Here is an 18960-nt window from a genome sequence, read left to right as displayed (position 1 = left end):
AGTGGAATCATATACCATATTTATGGATAGAAAGAATAAACATCATTAAATGTCTATATTACCCAAAGCAATTTATAAATTCAATCCAATTCTTAGTAAAATACCAATGGCATACTTTAAAGATATAAAACTAATATTTCAAAAAATGTATATGGAACCAAAAAAGAACACAAATAGTCTCAGCAATCTTAAAAATGAAGAATAAAGTGAGAGATATCACACTTTCTGATATCAAGTTATCCTACAAGGCCATTGTAATCAAAACAGTTTGGTACTGGCATAAGAACAGGCATATAAGATCAATGGAACAGAACAGAGAACCCAGATGTAAACCCACACCTTTATGGTCACTTGATATTTGACAAAGGAGGTAAGAGCGTATAGTGTAGTAAAGACAGTTTCTTTAATAAATGGTGTTGGGAAAATTGTACAGGTACATGCAAAAAAATGAAACTAGACCACCAACTTATACCATTCACAAAATAAACTCAATTGGATCAAAAACTTAACATAACTCATGAAATCATAAACATTATGGAAGAAAACAAAGGCAGTAAACTCTCCAGTATCTCTTATAGCAATATTCTTGCCGATTTATCTCCAAAGGCTAGTGAAATAAAGGACAAGATAAACAAATTAAACTATTATTAAACTAAAAAGCTTTTACACAGCAAAAGACACCATGAACAAAATAAAAAGACAACCCACACATGGGAGAAGTTATCCGCCAATATGTCTGATAAGGGCTTAATAACCAAAATTCATAAAGAACTTCCAGAACTCAACACCGGAAAAGTAAACAGTCCAATTAAAAAATGGGCAAGGCCCTGGCCAGTTGGCTCAGTGGTAGAGAGTCGGCCTGGCGTGCGGGAGTCCTGGGTTTGATTCCTGGCCAGGGCACACAGGAGAAGCGCCCATCTGCTTCTCCACCCCTCCCCCCTCTCCTTCCTCTCTGTCTCTCTCTTCCCCTCCAGCAGCCAAGGCTCCATTGGAGCAAGGTTTGCCCTGGCGCTGAGGATGGCTCTGTGGCCTCTGCCTCAGGTGCTGGAATGACTCTGATTGTGGCAGAGCAACGCCCCAGATGGGCAGAGCATCGCCCCTGGTGGGCGTGCCGGGTGGATCCCGGTCCGGCGCATGCGGGAGTCTGTCTGACTGCCTCCTCGTTTCCAACTTCAGAAAAATACAAAAAAAAAAAAAAAAAAATGGGCAAAAGAGCTGAATAGACTCTTCTACAAAAAGGACATACAGATGACCAATAGGCATATGAAAAAATGCTCAACATTACTAATCAACAGAGAAATGCAAATTAAAACCACAATGAGAAGCCACCTTACACCTCTTAGAATGGTGCTCATTAATAAATCAACACACACTAAGTGCTGGTGAGGGTGTAGAGAAAAGGGAACCCTCCTGCACTGTTGGTGGGAATGCAGACTTATACAGCCACTGTGGAAAACAGTATGGCATTTCCTTTAAAAAATAAAAATGGAACTGCCTTTTGACCCAGCTATCCCACTTTTAGGAATATATCCTAAGAATACCAAATCACTGATTCAGAAGAAAATATGCACCCCCATATTTATTGCAGCATTGTTTACAATAGCCAAGATCTGGAAACAGCCTAAGTGTCTGTCAGTAGACAAGTGAATTCAAAAGCTATGGTACATATACACAATGGGATGCTACATGGCCATGGAAAAGAAGGAAATTTTACCTTTTGTAATGGCATGGATGGACCTAGAGATTATTATGCTAAATGAAATAAGCCAGGCAGCAAAATAAAAAATCTTATGATCTCACTTATATGTGGAATCTAATGAACAAAGTGAACTAAGGAACAAAATAGAGGCAGAGGTAGGGTCACAGGGAGCAGAGGGACAGCTGTCAGAGGGAAGGGGATGGAATCAGAGAAGGTGAAGGGATTAGTGAAATTATATATACATAACACACAGATACAGATAACAGGACAGCAAATCCCAGAGAGAAGGGAAGAGGGAGTTAGGGAGAGTAGGAAAAGGAAGTGTAATGCGGGACACTGTGGTGGGGGTGAGGGTGTTATATTGAGTGGGACACTTAAATCCATGTTAACACAATAAATTAAAATTAAAAAATTTTTTTAAATAAAAAAATGTAGATTTCCCTCTCCAGATTGGCCTCTGTACCCTTTTCTTTGCCTAAAAGCAACTATTACCAATTCTTTATATAGTCTTACAGAAATGTTTTAATAATAAATTTTATGTATATATAAATATACATATGTATAATATATATATTTATCTTATAAAATATATGCAGCTTATGTTGTCTGATGTGTATATAGTATTCTTCATCTTGATATTTTAAAATAAACTTTAAAATTGTTAAACATCAACTAGAGAGATCCAGTCCTGGGATTAAATTTACATCATTCTGACTTCAAATTCAGTGCTTTATTCTACACAGTGCTACTTCCTCTACCCTTGAATTTGGTTCTCTTTTTTTCTGAATATCATCTTATTGACATCTGAAATTTATCATGTTCTCAAAGGACAATAGATTCAGGAAAGATCAAGTCCCCATGAAGAAGGGAAGGAAGAGGAGCTTAGGTGAACCCAATAACACCAAGGGGAAAATACAAGTGCCAGCTATTAACTGGCCCCTGAGCAAAAGAAGGAATGCTGGAAATAACTCTCCTAATAAGGGCTGGGAATATGGCCAACCTATGTAATCTATTCACACCCGAGAGATGGCAGCAGTGACCTAGTTTCAGGTCTAGCCATTAATGGTTCATATAAGACAGAGAGTAAGACTTCCTTTGTTCCTTTCTGGTCCTTCTGACAACAGAGCTGGAGCTCTTCAAATACTCAAGGACACATATGAAACATGGGCATTGGGCAGCCAGAACAAAGAAGATCTCCCTATTTGTTATAGGTAAGGCTCCTTACCATGGGCCCAATCAGCCAAGGGTCTTTCTCTATGTTTAGTTGCTAGACTGAACAAAGTTTGAGCAGCATTGGTGGGGCACTTAATTCTATTCTTAAGCCCACACTGGAAAGATCTCATTAGTTTCTCTTTTCCCTGGGCTTCATTTTCCTTTTTTTGTGCTGGTATATCTGACAGATGAAAATTTAGAAATTGGATTTATTGGGCAAAAGATAAATATATATGTAATGTTTTTATATATTGGCAAATTCTCTTCCAAAATGATTTAACTATTTTATGCTCCGACCAATTCATTTCCTCACAGCTCCATCAATAATATTTGTGACCACACATTTGAATTTTGGTTATATAATAGATTGAAAAACCTCAAATTTTAATTGGAATGAGATAAATTTAAAGAGTATGAAACAAATAGATAAGTAAATTAGAGAAAAGGCATGCATTTTATTTAGACTTCTGAGTTTGTAATGTAGATGATTAGCAGTAGTTGGTGATGCCTTGGTATTCTATTTTCTCTGCTTTAAGGATTATTTACACCTTTATTTTAGCCAAATCCATCTCACCTTTCAAGATCCTTCTATAATCCATCATGCAGCATAAGTTATGCTCTCCTATATGGATCTATTCTAAATTAATAAGTATATAAGTTAAATTTTGTATACACCATGCTGTACGTTTTATGTCTGTCTTCCCCCAGTGTACCTGTAACTCTTTGGAAAAAAAAGAGCAGCACAAATTTTTTGTTTTAATATGACATAGGCATCCCTAAGAACCATATGTTCTGCAAAACTCTGTACCAAAAATTCTATGGTAAATAGGGTTAAGAAAGACCACTCAAAATATATGCAACTTTGAAGACAGAGTGTTAGGAGAAACAATAGTTGGTACCTAGAGAGACAACATAGATTGCCCAGGATTGCAGCTCAGTGGGGCTAGAGGTTTCCATAGTAGGCATTTAATACGCACAATAGCAGTAGAAAGAAAATAACAACAAATGCTTTACTTAAAACAAGGATGTATGGTGCTGAGACAATGCAGAATGATGTAATATTCTGAACCAGTGGAACAGCCCTTATATAGTCATACCATGGGAGTCACAGGAGCCAAAAGCTGCACAAAGCAAGGGTGCCTCTCTCTGGGGATAGTGCCTCAGCTACAAGCAGTCTTTTAACATTTTCTTAAAACAGTTAAGATCGCTCCTGGCTAAGGCTCAAAGACATTTACTTCAGTGTTGAAGTTTATTACTTTATTCCAGTCTGGTTTGCTTTGCCCAACTGAAACTTTCATTTTACAATAAAATTATTCTCCAGTCTTTTTAGCAGTACATGAAAAATGAAAAAATGAGTAATACAGCTAAAAAATGATGGTGACTTGGAGTAGAGTGGTATCAGCAGCAAGTGATTCTAAACTGTTTTCAGAGGAAGAATTGACTTTACTTGATGGGGGATTGCATGTGGGAAAAGCACTGATGAAGAGAGGTGAGTTGATTCTAGAAAAAGACCAATTCCTGTGAGATAGAATAGATGTGCTGAAAGTCTGGAGAAGAACCATAGAAAAGGTTATGAAAGAGATATCTTTTTTGACCTTTTCCAGAAAGGTCAAGCCTAAAATCTTTTCTTTTATATCCCTGTTATGAATCCCCTTTCACCTTTTAGAAACATCTACCGTAAACCTGCAGTAACTGATCATTCCTTGGGACCAAAGGCATTTATTATAACCATGCTGTCCCAGGATCAGATATCAAGCCAAAGATTCAAGTGCAACTGAGGTATTGAAAAGAAACCATTCAATGAGTAGGGAAAGCATAATAGAAGAAACTAAACAAAGAGGAAGAAGAAGAGGAGGGGAAAAAAAGGAGAAGTAGAAAGAGAAGAAGAAAGAAGAAAAAGGAGAAGAAGAGGAAAAAGAAGAAAGAAGGAAAAAAAGAAGAAGAAGATGAAGAAAAAGAAAATAAAACAAAAAAAGAAATTGGAGATTCAGCCTGATCCAGCAGGGAACTCCAGAGCATAAATAAAGCACAGAGTTTCTTCTAATTCAGGTGACAGGAAGTAGGTTTTTGTACTCCCAGTCCAGCCACCCATTGGCTACTGGTGAGCCATGGGGTAGGGAAGAGAGAGAGAATTAAAACTCCCAGGAACCTCTGTCTCTTGGAGAGCATTCCCAGGGCCAGGGGCATTCTTCTGGAGGTCAGAACATTATAAAAGCACCATTAAACAGTGACCAGCAGACCTGTGGTGGCGCAGTGGATAAAGCGTCGACCTGGAAATGCTGAGGTCGCCGGTTCGAAACCCTGGGCTTGTCTGGTCAAGGCACATATGGGAGTTGATGCTTCCAGCTCCCCCCCTTCTCTCTCTCTCTCTCTCTCTCTCTCTCTCTGTCTCTCTCTCTTATCTCTCCCTCTCTGTCTCTCTCTAAAAATGAATAAATAAAATAAAATAAATTTTTTTAAACCTACAGTAAAAAAAGAAGAGATAAAAAAAAGTGACCAGCAAAACTCTAAAAAATAGAACTCAAGTCAACGTATTGTGTCCTTTTCAAGTTCAACATCTACCCACCAGTGTGAGATGCTATTACATTTAGTTTTTTCCAGATAAGTACAATAGGTTCCCTTTTATCTATGGTTTTACCTTCCACAGTGTTAGTTACCCACAGTCAACTGAAAATATTAAATGGAAAATTACAATATCAACAATTTATAAGTTTTAAAGTGTATGTCATTCTGAGTAGCATGATGAAACCTTGCACCATCCCACTACCCCTGGGATATGAATCATCCCTTTGTCCAGTGAAGCCACACTGTATACCAGGGGTCCCCAAACTACGGCCCGCGGGCCACATGTGGCCCCCTGAGGCCATTTATCCGGCCCCCGCCGCACTTCTGGAAGGGGCACCTCTTTCATTGGTGGTCAGTGAGAGGAGCCTAGTTCCCATGGAAATACTGGCCAGTTTGTTAATTTAAATTTACTTGTTCTTTATTTTAAATACTGTATTTGTTCCCGTTTTGGTTTTTTACTTTAAAAAATGATGTGTGCAGTGTGCATAGGGATTTGTTCATAGTTTTTTTTTTATAGTCCGGCCCTCCAACAGTCTGAGGGACAGTGAACTGGCCCCCTGTGTAAAAAGTTTGGGGACCCCTGCTGTATACACTACTCACCCACTTAGTGGTTGTGTTGGTTATCAGATCAACTGTCATGGTATTGCAGTTTTTATGTGTAAGTAACCATTTCTTTTTATATACTTAATAACAGCCCCAAAGTCCAAGAATTTTGATTTTGGCAATTTAGGTATGCCATATAGAAGCCATAAAATGTATGATGTCTAAGAAAAAACATAGCCTGTGTAGTGTTTGTTACTATTCTCAGTTTCTGACATCCACTGAGGGTCTTGGTATCTCCCATGGATAACGGAGGACTACTATAACTTAACACATCAATATTCAAGTTCATATCCCAAGGATATTTATTAATTATCAGAAACAATAGAGTCAAACACATAACTATGAAATAAATATTTTTTAATTTAATTCATCATTTTCAAAGTATCTCTGTTTTTCATAATAGATTCAGAACAACATATCATTATATAGAACAGTGATGGTTTTTATTCTTCATCTCCCACTTTTACAGGGAGTCTCTTTGGGATTGCTGGGACATATGTACAGGCACTATGCTAGATACTAAGCAAATAATAGTGAACAAGTGAGATATGGTGACTGCTTTTAGTAAGAAATGTGTAATCAAATGTCTCTTTCAGAAGCACATTAAGAAATTATCAGATACATATGCATCAGAGTCCTTGGATAAGACACTGTGATCAGCTTAGGGAAGTTTTTTCTAAAAGCATGGACTTCATTTTACTAACTCACCTTCAATTCTTATTCCAGAAGGGTTAGAATTTTGAAACTGTTAGTCAGACTTTCTTCTCGTCTTAATCAGGGGTTAATAGCCCCTCTAACCAACAACATCCCCAACCAAGTGCTTATAGTTTTCATTAACATTCTCCACTTTGTTTAAATAATGATTAGTGAATTTTCTTCCTTATGTCTGAAAACTTCTCTTCAGTCCAGGTCAGAAATTCTCCTGAGAATAAGTTCAGTGAGAATCAAAAATGGGGGGAGATGTAAAAGAATACTAACACAAAGAAAATGAAATCACTATTTTAAAGAGATCTCTTTATGGCCATGTTTCTTGAATCATTATTTACAATAGCCAAGACATGAAAAAACAGAAACAAAAACTAAGTGTCCACTGACAAATGAATAAATAAGGAAACTGAGAAACACACATACACACACATGCACACACAAAGGAATATTTATTAGCCATTAAAAAAGAAATCCTGCCATTTGCTACAACATGGATTGACTTTGAAGGCAGAAAAAGACAAATACTGTATGATCTCACTTATATGTGGAATCTGAAAACAAAACTCACAAACTTTTAGGAACAGAGTAGAATGATGGTTGCCAGTGGCTACGTAGGGTAGGGGAAATAGGGAGATGTTGGCCAGAGGATACAAACTCAGTAATAAGATACATAAGTTCTCAGATCGAATGTATAACATGGTGACTGTAGTTAACAAAGAATATCTCTGAATTGTTTATCTCTGAATGAATTATGCGAAACGATAGAGGTATTAACTAACTCTATTGTATCAACCATTTTGCATATATACATGTATCAAATCATTACTTTGTATACCTTAAATATACAAAGTTTTACAAGTCAATTATAACTTAAAACTGGAAAAAATCAATAAGTTAAAAAAAGAAAACTGGCTTGCTTCTCTAATTTTTGTCAGTAGGAAACCTTGGAGGATGGACCTCTGAGTTTTGTCCCTTTGCTCTGTAGCCTCACAGGTGCAGGAAAAACTGGAACCACAGTAAATCTTCCTCCAATTACGGGGTTGCAGAATCTTCATGACTTTTTGCACTCCTAAGAACTCCTCAAAACTCACACATGTCAGAAAGTAAATTTGTGACTTAACTTGAGAAAGAAGAAGCATTAGGGGAAATTGCTTCCCTACAGTAAACAGTAGGGACCAAAATAATCCTAAGACCCAGCCTGGAATTCTCTAGAGTGGTTGACACTGGCCCAGCCCAGAGCTTCTCTGGTGTGACTCATGCTATACCACTCAGAGCAACTTTACAAAAACTGGTCCAGCCACAGTCCAGGGTTTACCTGGGATGTCTGAAACAACCGTGGGACAAAGCTTCATTGAGAATGTGACAAGGCACAACTTCAGGATTCACTAGCAATGTGGACCAAGATAAGCAGAACCAAGAGAGTCTTTGCGATGACTGGCATAGACGCAGTCCAGGGCTTTCCTGACACAACTTGCACAGACACAGTCATAATTTAGGAACTCCCTTGGAGTCAACCATTCATAGTCTAAGACTGACCCAGAGCAACTGACATGAACCAGGACTTCTCTGGCATTGTGATACAGACAAGTCTCACTGATGGGAGGTAAGTAAAGTGTGAGAGGATAGGGCACAGGCTTGAAATCTCTTGTAAAGAGGATAGAGGCTTACCACCAAAAAAATATATATATATATATATATATATATATATGTGTCTTCTTTGTCACATTTCTGAGAGACAAGATAGGAAATCAGAGGTCTCAAGTAAAGAACATAGAGTTTTATAAGACTTGACAAGTTAGGGAACCTGGGAAAGGATAAAAAATAATGATAATATATCTATTGTGCTTTGGAATGTTCAAAGTTTCTGCAAAAATATTATCTCATTTCACACCCAGAAGCATCTTGTTAGGTGGGCAGGACATGTATAATAATCATCATTTTATAGCTGAGGAAAATGTAGTGCAGAAAACATCATATCACTAGCTCTGTGTCTCACAGCTAAAAAATAATAATAACCAGAACTATGACTCTGAATTGATGACTCCAAAGCCCTTGCCATTATAACCATGTGGAATCAGACTATCATTTATATGGTAGCATCATAGAGGTCTCTTATGTATGTTGTCCAGGTCCAGTTGTTCCCTGGTGAAACAAAATGTTAAATCTCCACGGTGTTATCCACGAAAGGAAAAACTCTGAATAGAGACATAGTTGGCCAGGTAACCTCAACTATTTCCCCATAACTTCCCCTCCCGCTTAGGGTTCTTGCTCCCTCGCTCTCATGGCTGCAACCACAACTGCAGTTATCCATGGCTCTGTGCTTGCAAAACCAGCAATGAAATAGTACCTGAATTACATTGTACCAACATCCTTACAACCATGATTGCAGTCGTACTGTTACAGGAAGTCTATTCAGTCTTCCCAGAAACTTGCCCCCTACTATCTCTCTGCTACTTAGTAGGGGAAAACAGATTTTTAAAAATCTTTTTAAAAACATGCCTGAGTAGGTGGTGGTGCAGTGGCTAGAGCATTGGCCTGGGAGGATGAAGACCCAGGTTCAAAACCCCGAGGTCACCAGCTTGAGTGTGGAATCACTGGCTTGAGCCCAAGGTTGCTGGCTTCAGCAAAGGGTCACTGGCTCATCTGGAGCCCCCTGGTCAAGGCACATATTAGAAAGTAATCAATGGACAACTAAAGGTGCCACAACTATAAGTTGATACTTTTCATCTCTCTCCCTTCCTATCTCTCTGTTTCTGTCTCTCTGTGTGCAGAAAAAAAAATTTTTTTTAAGAAAAGGAAGGTGAAAGATATGAAAGAGATGTAAGGCTAGATCAAGGAAGGACATATAAAGGGAAGGGTTAAGAAGGATCATGGCAAATGAAGGAAAATACGGAATTACCACTACAGGAAGGAGGCAGCTGCGAAGTCATGAATCATGCTTTTATATTGTGTTCTGTGCAGATCTAAGGTCCCAAGAAGATCCATGAAGGGGCCGTTTCAGGGGACAAAAAAAAAGGAAAAAGCCAAGTAAGCAGGGCTCTGAGCCCCTGCCTTTTTTCATCTTCATTGGATTTAAGTATTGAAATTCCCTGTAAGATTTATTTTGGGGAAAAAAGCGAGGGAGAGGGCATCTCTGCTTTAAAAGTCAAAAACCTACTGTTAGGTATGTGCAAGTTCCCTCTGTTTTACTCACTAGACATTGCTCACATGTTGTCTAGTGTCTAAGTAGTATCATCTGGTTGTGTGTCATTCAGAAATTCTCAAACTATGCTGTGCTGAAATTTTTCTCCCGTTTTAACAGTCATAGGTCCTGGCTACACTTCATTAGATTTCCTATCTATCCAATATTGCTTCACTATAAGGTTTAATTTAGAATCTGTCTGAACTATTGAAACTATAGTAATATCAATAATAATAACAATAATAATTTAAATTTGTGTAGTTTTATAATTCTACCTATATTTCCATATCTCTTACAAGACAATAATTTAAAACATTGTTAAAAGAATTTTTCACAAGCACTTAAAAATAAGTGATTATTTTAATTTATTGTGGACTCATGACAAAAAACCCCATTAGCTTTTTAAGAGACTAGTATGATAAGCCAATTAATTCTTGTTAATATAAATGTTAATTAGTAATTCAGCATGCATGTATTGTTACTATATATATAGGTACAAGGCAAGGCAATGTAGATACAGTAGTGGATATCATTTGGTTTGTGTCTTCATGGATTACATAGTTTTCAGGAAAGGATACATATAAAATAATTATAATAAAAAGCCATTTTGTAGTAAAGGCATTTTAAGATGCTATGAGGAATACAAGAGAGAGAGAGTCGGAGGATGGGCATGGTCAGAAGAGATATTACAAAAAAAGTTGACATTAGATCTTGGATTCAACAGTGAGTATTGATATGGTTTACCTGCCTTTTACTAAAGCATTTGATAAACTCATGAGGTCTTTGTTACTACATTAAAGAGATATGTTTCAGATAACAGGACATAAACTCTGTCTATTTATACCCAACTTATATATGAAATGATTTAAAGTCACTGTTAACAATAATAAATAGCTTTGCTATTTGCCCAAAAATTAGAGATTAAAAAATTAGTGTCAACTAATTTTGGAATATGGCTAAAGTGATGTGCCCCAGAGTCTTGTCTTTGTCCTAGGATATATTTTGATTGCATGTTTGAGTAGAGTGGACATCTGTGGCACACTGAATGATGCAAAGGTCTTATAATAGACTAAAGCTTTTAAAAGTATCTTTTAAGAGCATACCAAAAAATTTAAACAACATAAGTATACCTTGGAAGATGAAACAATGTACAACCTATAAAACACACACACACAGACACTCAAAGCTCTTACTTGACTGTAGGTTCAACTAAAAATCCAATAGTGTCATTAAACTTCTATAAAAATAATGTAGCCTTAGGCTATGTTAATTACTAAACCCTTGGAGTTAAGCAATCCACTAGGTGCAGAAAGTACAATGGCAGATGAGTAGATTTGTCCTCATCGCTTTAATATGAGATAACATAAATGGATGTACACATACACAATTTTAAAAGTGTTCTAATTCAGGTTGACACAAAGTATTATAAGAGAATAAAAAAATAATCTCTTGGTTAGACCAAGGGAAGACAGGGAAAATTCACAAATAAAATTATGTTTCAGCTGATAATTGCAAGATGTGCAGAAAGTTGTACATAATTGCAAGAAGAGGTTTCCAAGATTAGACAGTCACATGGACAAACACATGGACAAACACAAGGAGGCATGAAAGAACATGATGTGTACATAGAACAGAAAATATTTTCCTGTGATCAGAGCATCAGCCATATAAGGGATTTGAAACTGGAAAAATAAACAGATATCAGAGAAAAAGACCTTGTTAAAGGGTTTGCCCTTATCCCAGGGACAGTAAACAGTAAGGAGTGTCCCTACTCTTAAACAAGTATATAACTTAATCAAAACTGGTGTTGGATCACGCACAGGTCAAGGATGGTTTGAAAAGAACAAACTGGAATCAGGTTCCTACAATATTCCAGGCCAGAGAAAGTAAGAGTCAGAAGCTTAAGGTAGTGTGAAAAACTAATTAAGTGTAGGAGATAGATTAAGAATTTTTATCCCATTCCTGAGTATACAGTGGTATTATTATTTCTGAAATGGGGTAGATGGAAGACGAAGTCTTGGGGCAAAGAAGGAAAATGAGTATAATTTACAACTCTTCACTGTTTAAATCTTGTGTATATTGTGTGGTGTTGTATTGTTGATATATGTAGTCTTTTGTATCTAAATTCCTTATGCCTGGAGCTCACTGTGCCTACCTTCCATTTATACAGATATTCCTGATATTTTACACATTTTCTTTATTATTTATCCATTTATTCAATAACAATTCACTTGACATCTACCTTGCTAAGAATTGGAATAAAAAATTGAATAGCATAATTTCTAATCTCAAGGAATATACCATCTTGAATATGACATGAAGACATAAATTAATGATTATTCTAAGATAAAGACTATCAAAGTGGTATTCCAGGTCTCCAGTGTTACAAATATCTAGAAACTTCCTCCTCCTCTCTAGAAATTCGTCTTACTCTTTGCTCTCTTACTATCATCCAATTCCGAACGCTCCAGGTTGTCCTCACCTGTGAGCTCAAGTTTGTTCTTGATTTCAGAAAGAGAGAGTGAAAGTGTTGCCTGATGGTTAAATCCAGGACTTTGAGTCCGACAGCCCAGCATACATATCTGGCTGTCAACACTTGCTGGCTGCCTAACCTTAGAAATTATGCAACTTCTCTGTACCTCACATTCCTTGGCTGTAATGTGGAACTAATAAAAATTTTTATATCTTTAGGCTGTTCTGAGACCAATTACACCTGCAAAACATTTGGATTAGTGCCTGACACTTATTTGGTACTCAATGAATGCTCATCCTTACTGTGAAAATGTAACAGTATCAAAAAAGCTTTCATAGAAGTGATGCCCAGCTTGACATTTTTTAAATGATTAAGATTCAGCAAAAATTTTCAAACAGTATTTTCTCATTGTTTTGCTTTTTACCTCCATCCTTCTTTCATCACCCTGACTTCACATCTCACACCTTCTCAGGACTTTATTCCAGTCTCAACTTTTCAGTGAAGTTTTCTGTGACACCCCACACCTCCAAATGCCTATTTCCTTCTCCATCGCTTTATTCTTTTCTGTTATTTTTGTTTACTATCTAACACACTAGACTTTCTACTTACATAATTTGTTTATACTCTCTTTTCTACTAAAAGGTGAGGGCTATGAGGGCAGAGATTTTTGTTTACTTTACTTGCAGATATATTACCTTCAGTATCTAGAACAGTTTCTAGAAGACAATCAATGTCCATTGAATAAATTATTCTTTTTTAAAAAAAATTATTTGTTTTTATAAAAATGATAGTGCTCATTATAAAATTTTAAATCAATACAAAAAAGTGCAAAGAAAAAGTTAAAAATTACAATTCAGAAGTAAATACTCCTATTTGTAAAATTAATTTAGAGACCTCTGTGCATACAGATGCAAGGCTTGATAGATGGTTTACAAAAATAAGATTATTCTATAATCATATTTTAAGTATAAATGATTAAATTTAACAAATAGCAAATCTAACAAAAGAATGAAAAAAGTGAAATTAAAGGAATAGATGAAAGTCAGGTGACTATTTTTTCATAATAAATGATGTTACTTGCTAAAAAATAAAGTCCCAACAAAGTTGTGAGAACATTGTTTAGAATCATTAACTAAACTGTATATTTGAGTGAAGAAAAACTAACACCCTCATACTTCTTCCACTTTCTTTCTCACCTATGTTGTAATGCTCTTTTTATACTGTCAAGGTTTACATTTGCATTTTGTTCAGTAACCCTAACTCCCACAATGAGTATTTGTTCTTTACCTAAGGGAGTTAGCACCCACCATGTGTCCTTTTACCATGGTCTTTTCATTCTTCCTGAATTATGTATATTTTGCTTGACTGGAATTAATTGAAAAGTCTATTGTTCTAGATTGATTTTTAAGGTATTGCATTTTATGAGTTCTTGAATGCTTGAAAATGTTTGTTTAGCACTCCTATACTCAAAGAGTATATTCCTGGCTGGATATGAAATTTTTGAATCGTCCATTGCCCATGAATTATGGGGATGGCTCCATCGTCTCTGGGCTTTGAGAATTTTTGTGAACAAGGTTGAGGCAACCTAGTTTTCCCACTCTAGAGACCTTTCTTTTTTCTGCCGTTCATGATTATATGATTTTTCCTCATCAGTAACTTCCCCAAGATTAATAACATTATTTAGTGTTAATGGTGTTTTATAAAGTTTTCCAGGAACATGGTTTGTCTTTCAGAGTTGCAAATTCAAAACTTTCTTTGATTTTAGAAAACTTATGTTCTGTTTTTGCCTGTTTTTTTTTCTCTTCCATGTGTTTTATTCTATCCTTCAGGAATATCAACAATGTGTATATGCTATCTTCTCTATCATTTCTATCATTTATTCATAACTGGTTTTTTCTTTTTCAACTTGATTTGCATTCTTGTAACGTTTGCCCCCCCCCCCTCCGCGAGCTTTGCTAGCTTCTTTTTCATCTTATTCCATTCTTTTGTAATATTTGGGGGGGGGCTCCTTTTTTAAAAGAGGTTATTTATATAATTCTTGAGGCCATAAAGCAGTATTTATCTGATCATTTTCTGTTTCTTTGTGATGTGATATATATATATATATATATATATATATATATATATATATATATATATATATATATATATATATATATCTTTCAACTTCTCGGCTTTGGTATTTCTTCTTTTCTTCCTCAGCATCTATGCTGAAGTCCTGTTCATTTCTTTTTAGTGATGATGTCTCCATGCATAAAGTTAGTTGTTTGCTGAAGCACAGTGTAGGGAGGAAAGGGCATGGTGACTGGGAGGGAGAGGGGGGCCAAGGCCCCACAGCTTCTTTGGATGTGTTGTTTTCATCATTCCTCACCAGTCCATAACTCTCCTTTTTGGAGAAGTACATTGCTCGGTGAGGTCATGAAGGGGTTTGTGGAAATTACTGCAGAGCCTCCTCTGAGCTCTGTGTGATGAGTAGGTGTTTGCATGTTCACCTTCCTCCTTCATCTCCTTTGCATCACCTCTAAAAGGTTCCCTGACCTGTTCAAATTCTAGGGAGATGGCCCTAGCCCATTGGCTCAGTGATAGAGCATCAACCTAGGGTGTGGAAGTCCCAGGTTCAATTCCCAGTCAGGGCACACAGGAGAAGTGACCATCTGCTTCTCTACCTGGCCCCCATCCCCCTTTCTCTTTTGATCTCTCATAGCCATGGCTTGATTGGTTCAAGAGCATTGGCCCCGGGCACTGAGGATGGCTCTGTGGATCCTCCATCTCAGGCGCTAAACGTAGCTCCATTGCAGTATGAGTCTTAGATGGGCAGAGCATTGGCCCAAGTCAGGGGTTTCTGGGTGAATTTGGGCTAGGGTGCATGTGGGAGTCTGTATCTCTATCTCTCCTCCTATCACTTGGAAAAGAAGAAAAAAAATTCTAGGAAGATAAGTGTTGGCTTCGATTTCCAATATTTAGCTTCATAGTTTTTAGTAGCTTGACATTAGACTATTTCTTTTCATAGGCAACATGTAATAGTTTTTTAAAAATTTTATTGAATTTATTGGGGTGAAAATAAAGTATTCTTTTATCAGAGATTAAAAAAAAACACAAACAAGGGCTGCCTTGGCCGGTTGGCTCAGCGTCGAGTGTCAGGCTGGCATGTAGAAGTTCTGGGTTCGATTACCAGCCAGGGCACACAGGAGAAGCGCCCATCTGCTTCTCCACCCTTCCCCCTTTCCTTTCTCTCTGTCTCTCTCTTCCCCTCCCGCAGCCAAGGCTTCATTGGAACAGGATTGGCCCAGGTGCTGAGGATGGCTTCATGGCCTCCGCCTCAGACACTAGAAACACTCCAATTGCAGCAGAGCAATCCCCCTGAGGGGCCGAGCATCACCTCCTGGTGGGCATGCCAGGTGGATGCCAGTAGGGGGCATGAAAGTCTATCTCTGTCTGTCTGCCTCCTCTCCTCATCCTGCTTTGGAAAAATAAAAAAAATTTTAAAAAAAACAAGGGCTATGTTGAGTTTGGGCAATAAGTTAGATATGAAGTGGTCTTTGAAAGGTAGATCATATTATAATATATAATAATTATAATGGCTTGCATTTATTGTATATTTATTATGTACCACTTACCATGCAAGTTTAGATTTATTCCTTTATGTAAGTGTATAGTTATCAGAAAGAATTCCAGAGTCTCAATGTTTTTTTTAAGTGAGAGGAAGGGAGATAAAGACACAGACTCCCACATGCACCCTGACTGGGATCCACCAAGCAAATCCATCTAGAGCCAATGCTGAGTACCGAGATATTTTAAGTGCCTGAGGTCTATGTACTTGGACCAATGAAACCATCCTCAGCACCTGGGGCCATGCTCAAATCAATCGAGCCACTGGCTGAAGGAGGGGAAGAGGGAGAGAAGGGGTAAATGGTGTGGGAGAGAAGCAGAAAGTCACTTCTCTTGTGTGCCCTGACCTGGAATCGAACTGGGACATCCATACGCCAGCTTACACTTTCTCCACTGAGCTACCAGTCAGGGCTTAGAGTCCCAATTTTAAGCTTAGTTATTAATACTATGATGAAAACTTCTGTTTCTTTTTCATAGGATTTAATATTATTAGACATATCTGCATATTTTAAGTTGGTCGTTACTAACATGTAACACTTGAGCTTTATATTCTTTGAGAGTGAAGATACAAGTCAATCAATACAAAATATGAAAGGGGTTACGTGTAACACACCCAGATTCTCTCTACGGTCTGATACTATCTTGGGTCTGCCTCCCCCCCCCCCCTTGTCACATATAGCTACATGGAAAATATTTAGTCCGGAGAACAAAATAAATCACAGTTTCTATATTGTGTGTCTTCTTGTTTAAAATGCCATTGTCTGTGTTTAAACATGAAGGTTCCTCCAATATGCTGAAATCTTTCTAAGGGTGGGCTGCTGGAGATTGGACATATTCACATCCCTCCTCAGGGATCATTGGTAACTGTTGGCTCACTTCACTTTTCTCCTTCCCATCCTTTTATTTTGTAGAATACATATCCTGACACTTTTGATTGTGCCTCAAGACCTTTCTCTTCAGGAATGTTTGGCCTGGCCTGACTCCTTTTTAGTGATCACAGACTTGTGCTAACGAAAAGAGAACAGCAGACAAAAATCAGAAGATGTATAAATATATATTGTGTGCCTCAGTTAAGGCTGAAAAAATAATTAGTATTCTTCCAAAAAAAATTGTGACTCCCATAGTCAGACTTGTTTTTTACATTTTTAAAAGTACAGCAGTTTGATCTCAACAACTATAACAAGAGAAGTAGAGAATGAGGCCATAGGAGGTTCCCTTCCCAAGGGTGTGATAAAGGTCTATATCACATATGGAGACATCTTCCCAGAGTGTGAATGCTAAATGAACTCCTGGGCAGAAGAATGATGTGGAGAAACTGGACAATTGTCAGTGAGTTTGTTCTTGTGAGCTTTTCAGCTTTGTCTTCTGAACTACAAGCTCTACTCTTTCTCCTTTTTTTGACCATTTACCTGATCACCCTAATGGGCAATGTCCTCATCATCCTGGTCACTACAGCTGACTCTGCCCTACAAAGTCCTATGTACTTCTTCCTTAGGAACTTGTCCTTCCTGGAAATAGGTTTCAACCTGGTCATTGTGCCCAAGCTGCTGGGTACCCTGATCACCCGAGACACAACCATCTCCTTCCTTGGCTGTGCTACTCAAATGTATTTCTTCTTCTTCTTTGGGGCTGCTGAGTGCTGCCTCCTAGCCACAATGGCGTATGACCGCTATGTGGCCATCTGTGACCCTTTACGCTACCCAGTCATCATGGGCCGCAGGGTGTGTGCCCAGCTAGCAGCTGCTTCTTGGTTCTCAGGGTTTCCAGTGGCCACAGTGCAAACCACATGGATTTTTAGTTTCCCTTTTTGTGGCCCCAACAGGGTGAACCACTTCTTCTGTGACAGTCCCCCTGTCATTGCCCTGGTCTGTGCTGATACTTCTCTGTTTGAACTGGAGGCTCTGACAGCCACTGTCCTGTTCATCCTCTTCCCTTTCTTGCTGATCCTGGGGTCTTATGTTCGCATCATCTCCACCATCTCCAGGATGCCCTCAGCTGAGGGGAAACAGAAGGCCTTCTCCACCTGTTCTTCCCACCTCCTGGTCGTCTCCCTTTTCTACAGCACGGCCATCCTCACATACTTCCGACCCCGCTCCAGCACCTCTCCTGAAAACAAGAAACTGCTGTCCCTCTCCTACTCGGTGGTGACTCCCATGTTGAACCCCATCATCTACAGCTTGAGGAATAGTGAAGTGAAGGCTGCACTGAGGCGGGTCATCCGCAAGGCCCTGGGCCCACAGACACTATGACGGACTTAGGTGGAAACTGAGCAGGTAGAAGGCAAGGACAAAGGAAAGAGCAACAAATTCCTCAAATGGGTTTTTGAACCTTCCCCTGGGATCCATTTCTGAAAAGAACATGAGTGGTGAAAGAAAGAAAAGCAGTGGGCCAGGGTCCCATGGAACTGTGATCTCAATGTCTCTGAAGATGCCACCAGTTTACACAGACTAGCTACCCATTTGAAGGTTGACAACTTCATTACAATTTGCTGTTTTTTATTTATTTTAACATTTTGTTTTCTTTTAACTTTTCTTGAACTTCTTCATCTGTGTCACTTTATAGTCTTTTGCTTTACTTTCTTCTATTTATCCAAAAACTCTACCTGCAATGTTTAAGGATCTTTTGTTTACAAAGTAAAGTAATGATAATAAATAGTAGAGTCTTATTTCATTCTTTCACTCTTTTTTTTTCAACAAATTTTGAGTTTGAACCTAAAATTTTGACAAGTTTTTATTCAGTAGTCAGCATGCGTTCAATCTTATTTAGGCCCAGAAGATATATTGATGAATAAAACAGATAAATTTCTTGCCTCATGAAAATTATATTCTAAGTGAGAAAGAGAAAGAATAAAAAGATACGTAAAAACTCCATGGGATTGTAAAGTAAACGTTTAGAGTGCTAACAAATGAG

At 37.9% G+C, this 18960-nt stretch overlaps 1 protein-coding gene across 3 annotated transcripts; it reads left to right on the top strand.

Moving 5' to 3' along the window:
• Window positions 1-2826: 2826 nt before the first annotated feature.
• OR10A4 (olfactory receptor family 10 subfamily A member 4) lies at window positions 2827-18817 on the top strand. Of its 3 annotated transcripts, XM_066360592.1 has the most exons (3): window positions 2827-2910; window positions 8917-9006; window positions 16962-18817. In XM_066360592.1, exon 3 carries the CDS (start codon window positions 17325-17327, stop codon window positions 18297-18299), a length of 975 nt encoding a protein of 324 aa, XP_066216689.1. In that variant the 5' UTR covers window positions 2827-2910; window positions 8917-9006; window positions 16962-17324; the 3' UTR covers window positions 18300-18817. The 3 variants fall into 3 exon arrangements, with proteins under 3 accessions (XP_066216689.1, XP_066216688.1, XP_066216690.1); XM_066360591.1 differs by lacking the exon at window positions 8917-9006 and having other exon boundaries at window positions 2829-2910; XM_066360593.1 differs by lacking the exons at window positions 2827-2910; window positions 8917-9006 and adding an exon at window positions 8076-8390 and having other exon boundaries at window positions 17873-18817.
• Window positions 18818-18960: the final 143 nt, after the last annotated feature.

Source organism: Saccopteryx leptura, chromosome 1 (genome assembly GCF_036850995.1).
Source record: "Saccopteryx leptura isolate mSacLep1 chromosome 1, mSacLep1_pri_phased_curated, whole genome shotgun sequence".
Taxonomy (NCBI): Eukaryota; Metazoa; Chordata; class Mammalia; order Chiroptera; family Emballonuridae; genus Saccopteryx; species Saccopteryx leptura.
Note: the sequence above shows the minus strand (reverse complement) of the source record. Positions and strands in the feature narration are given on the sequence as shown.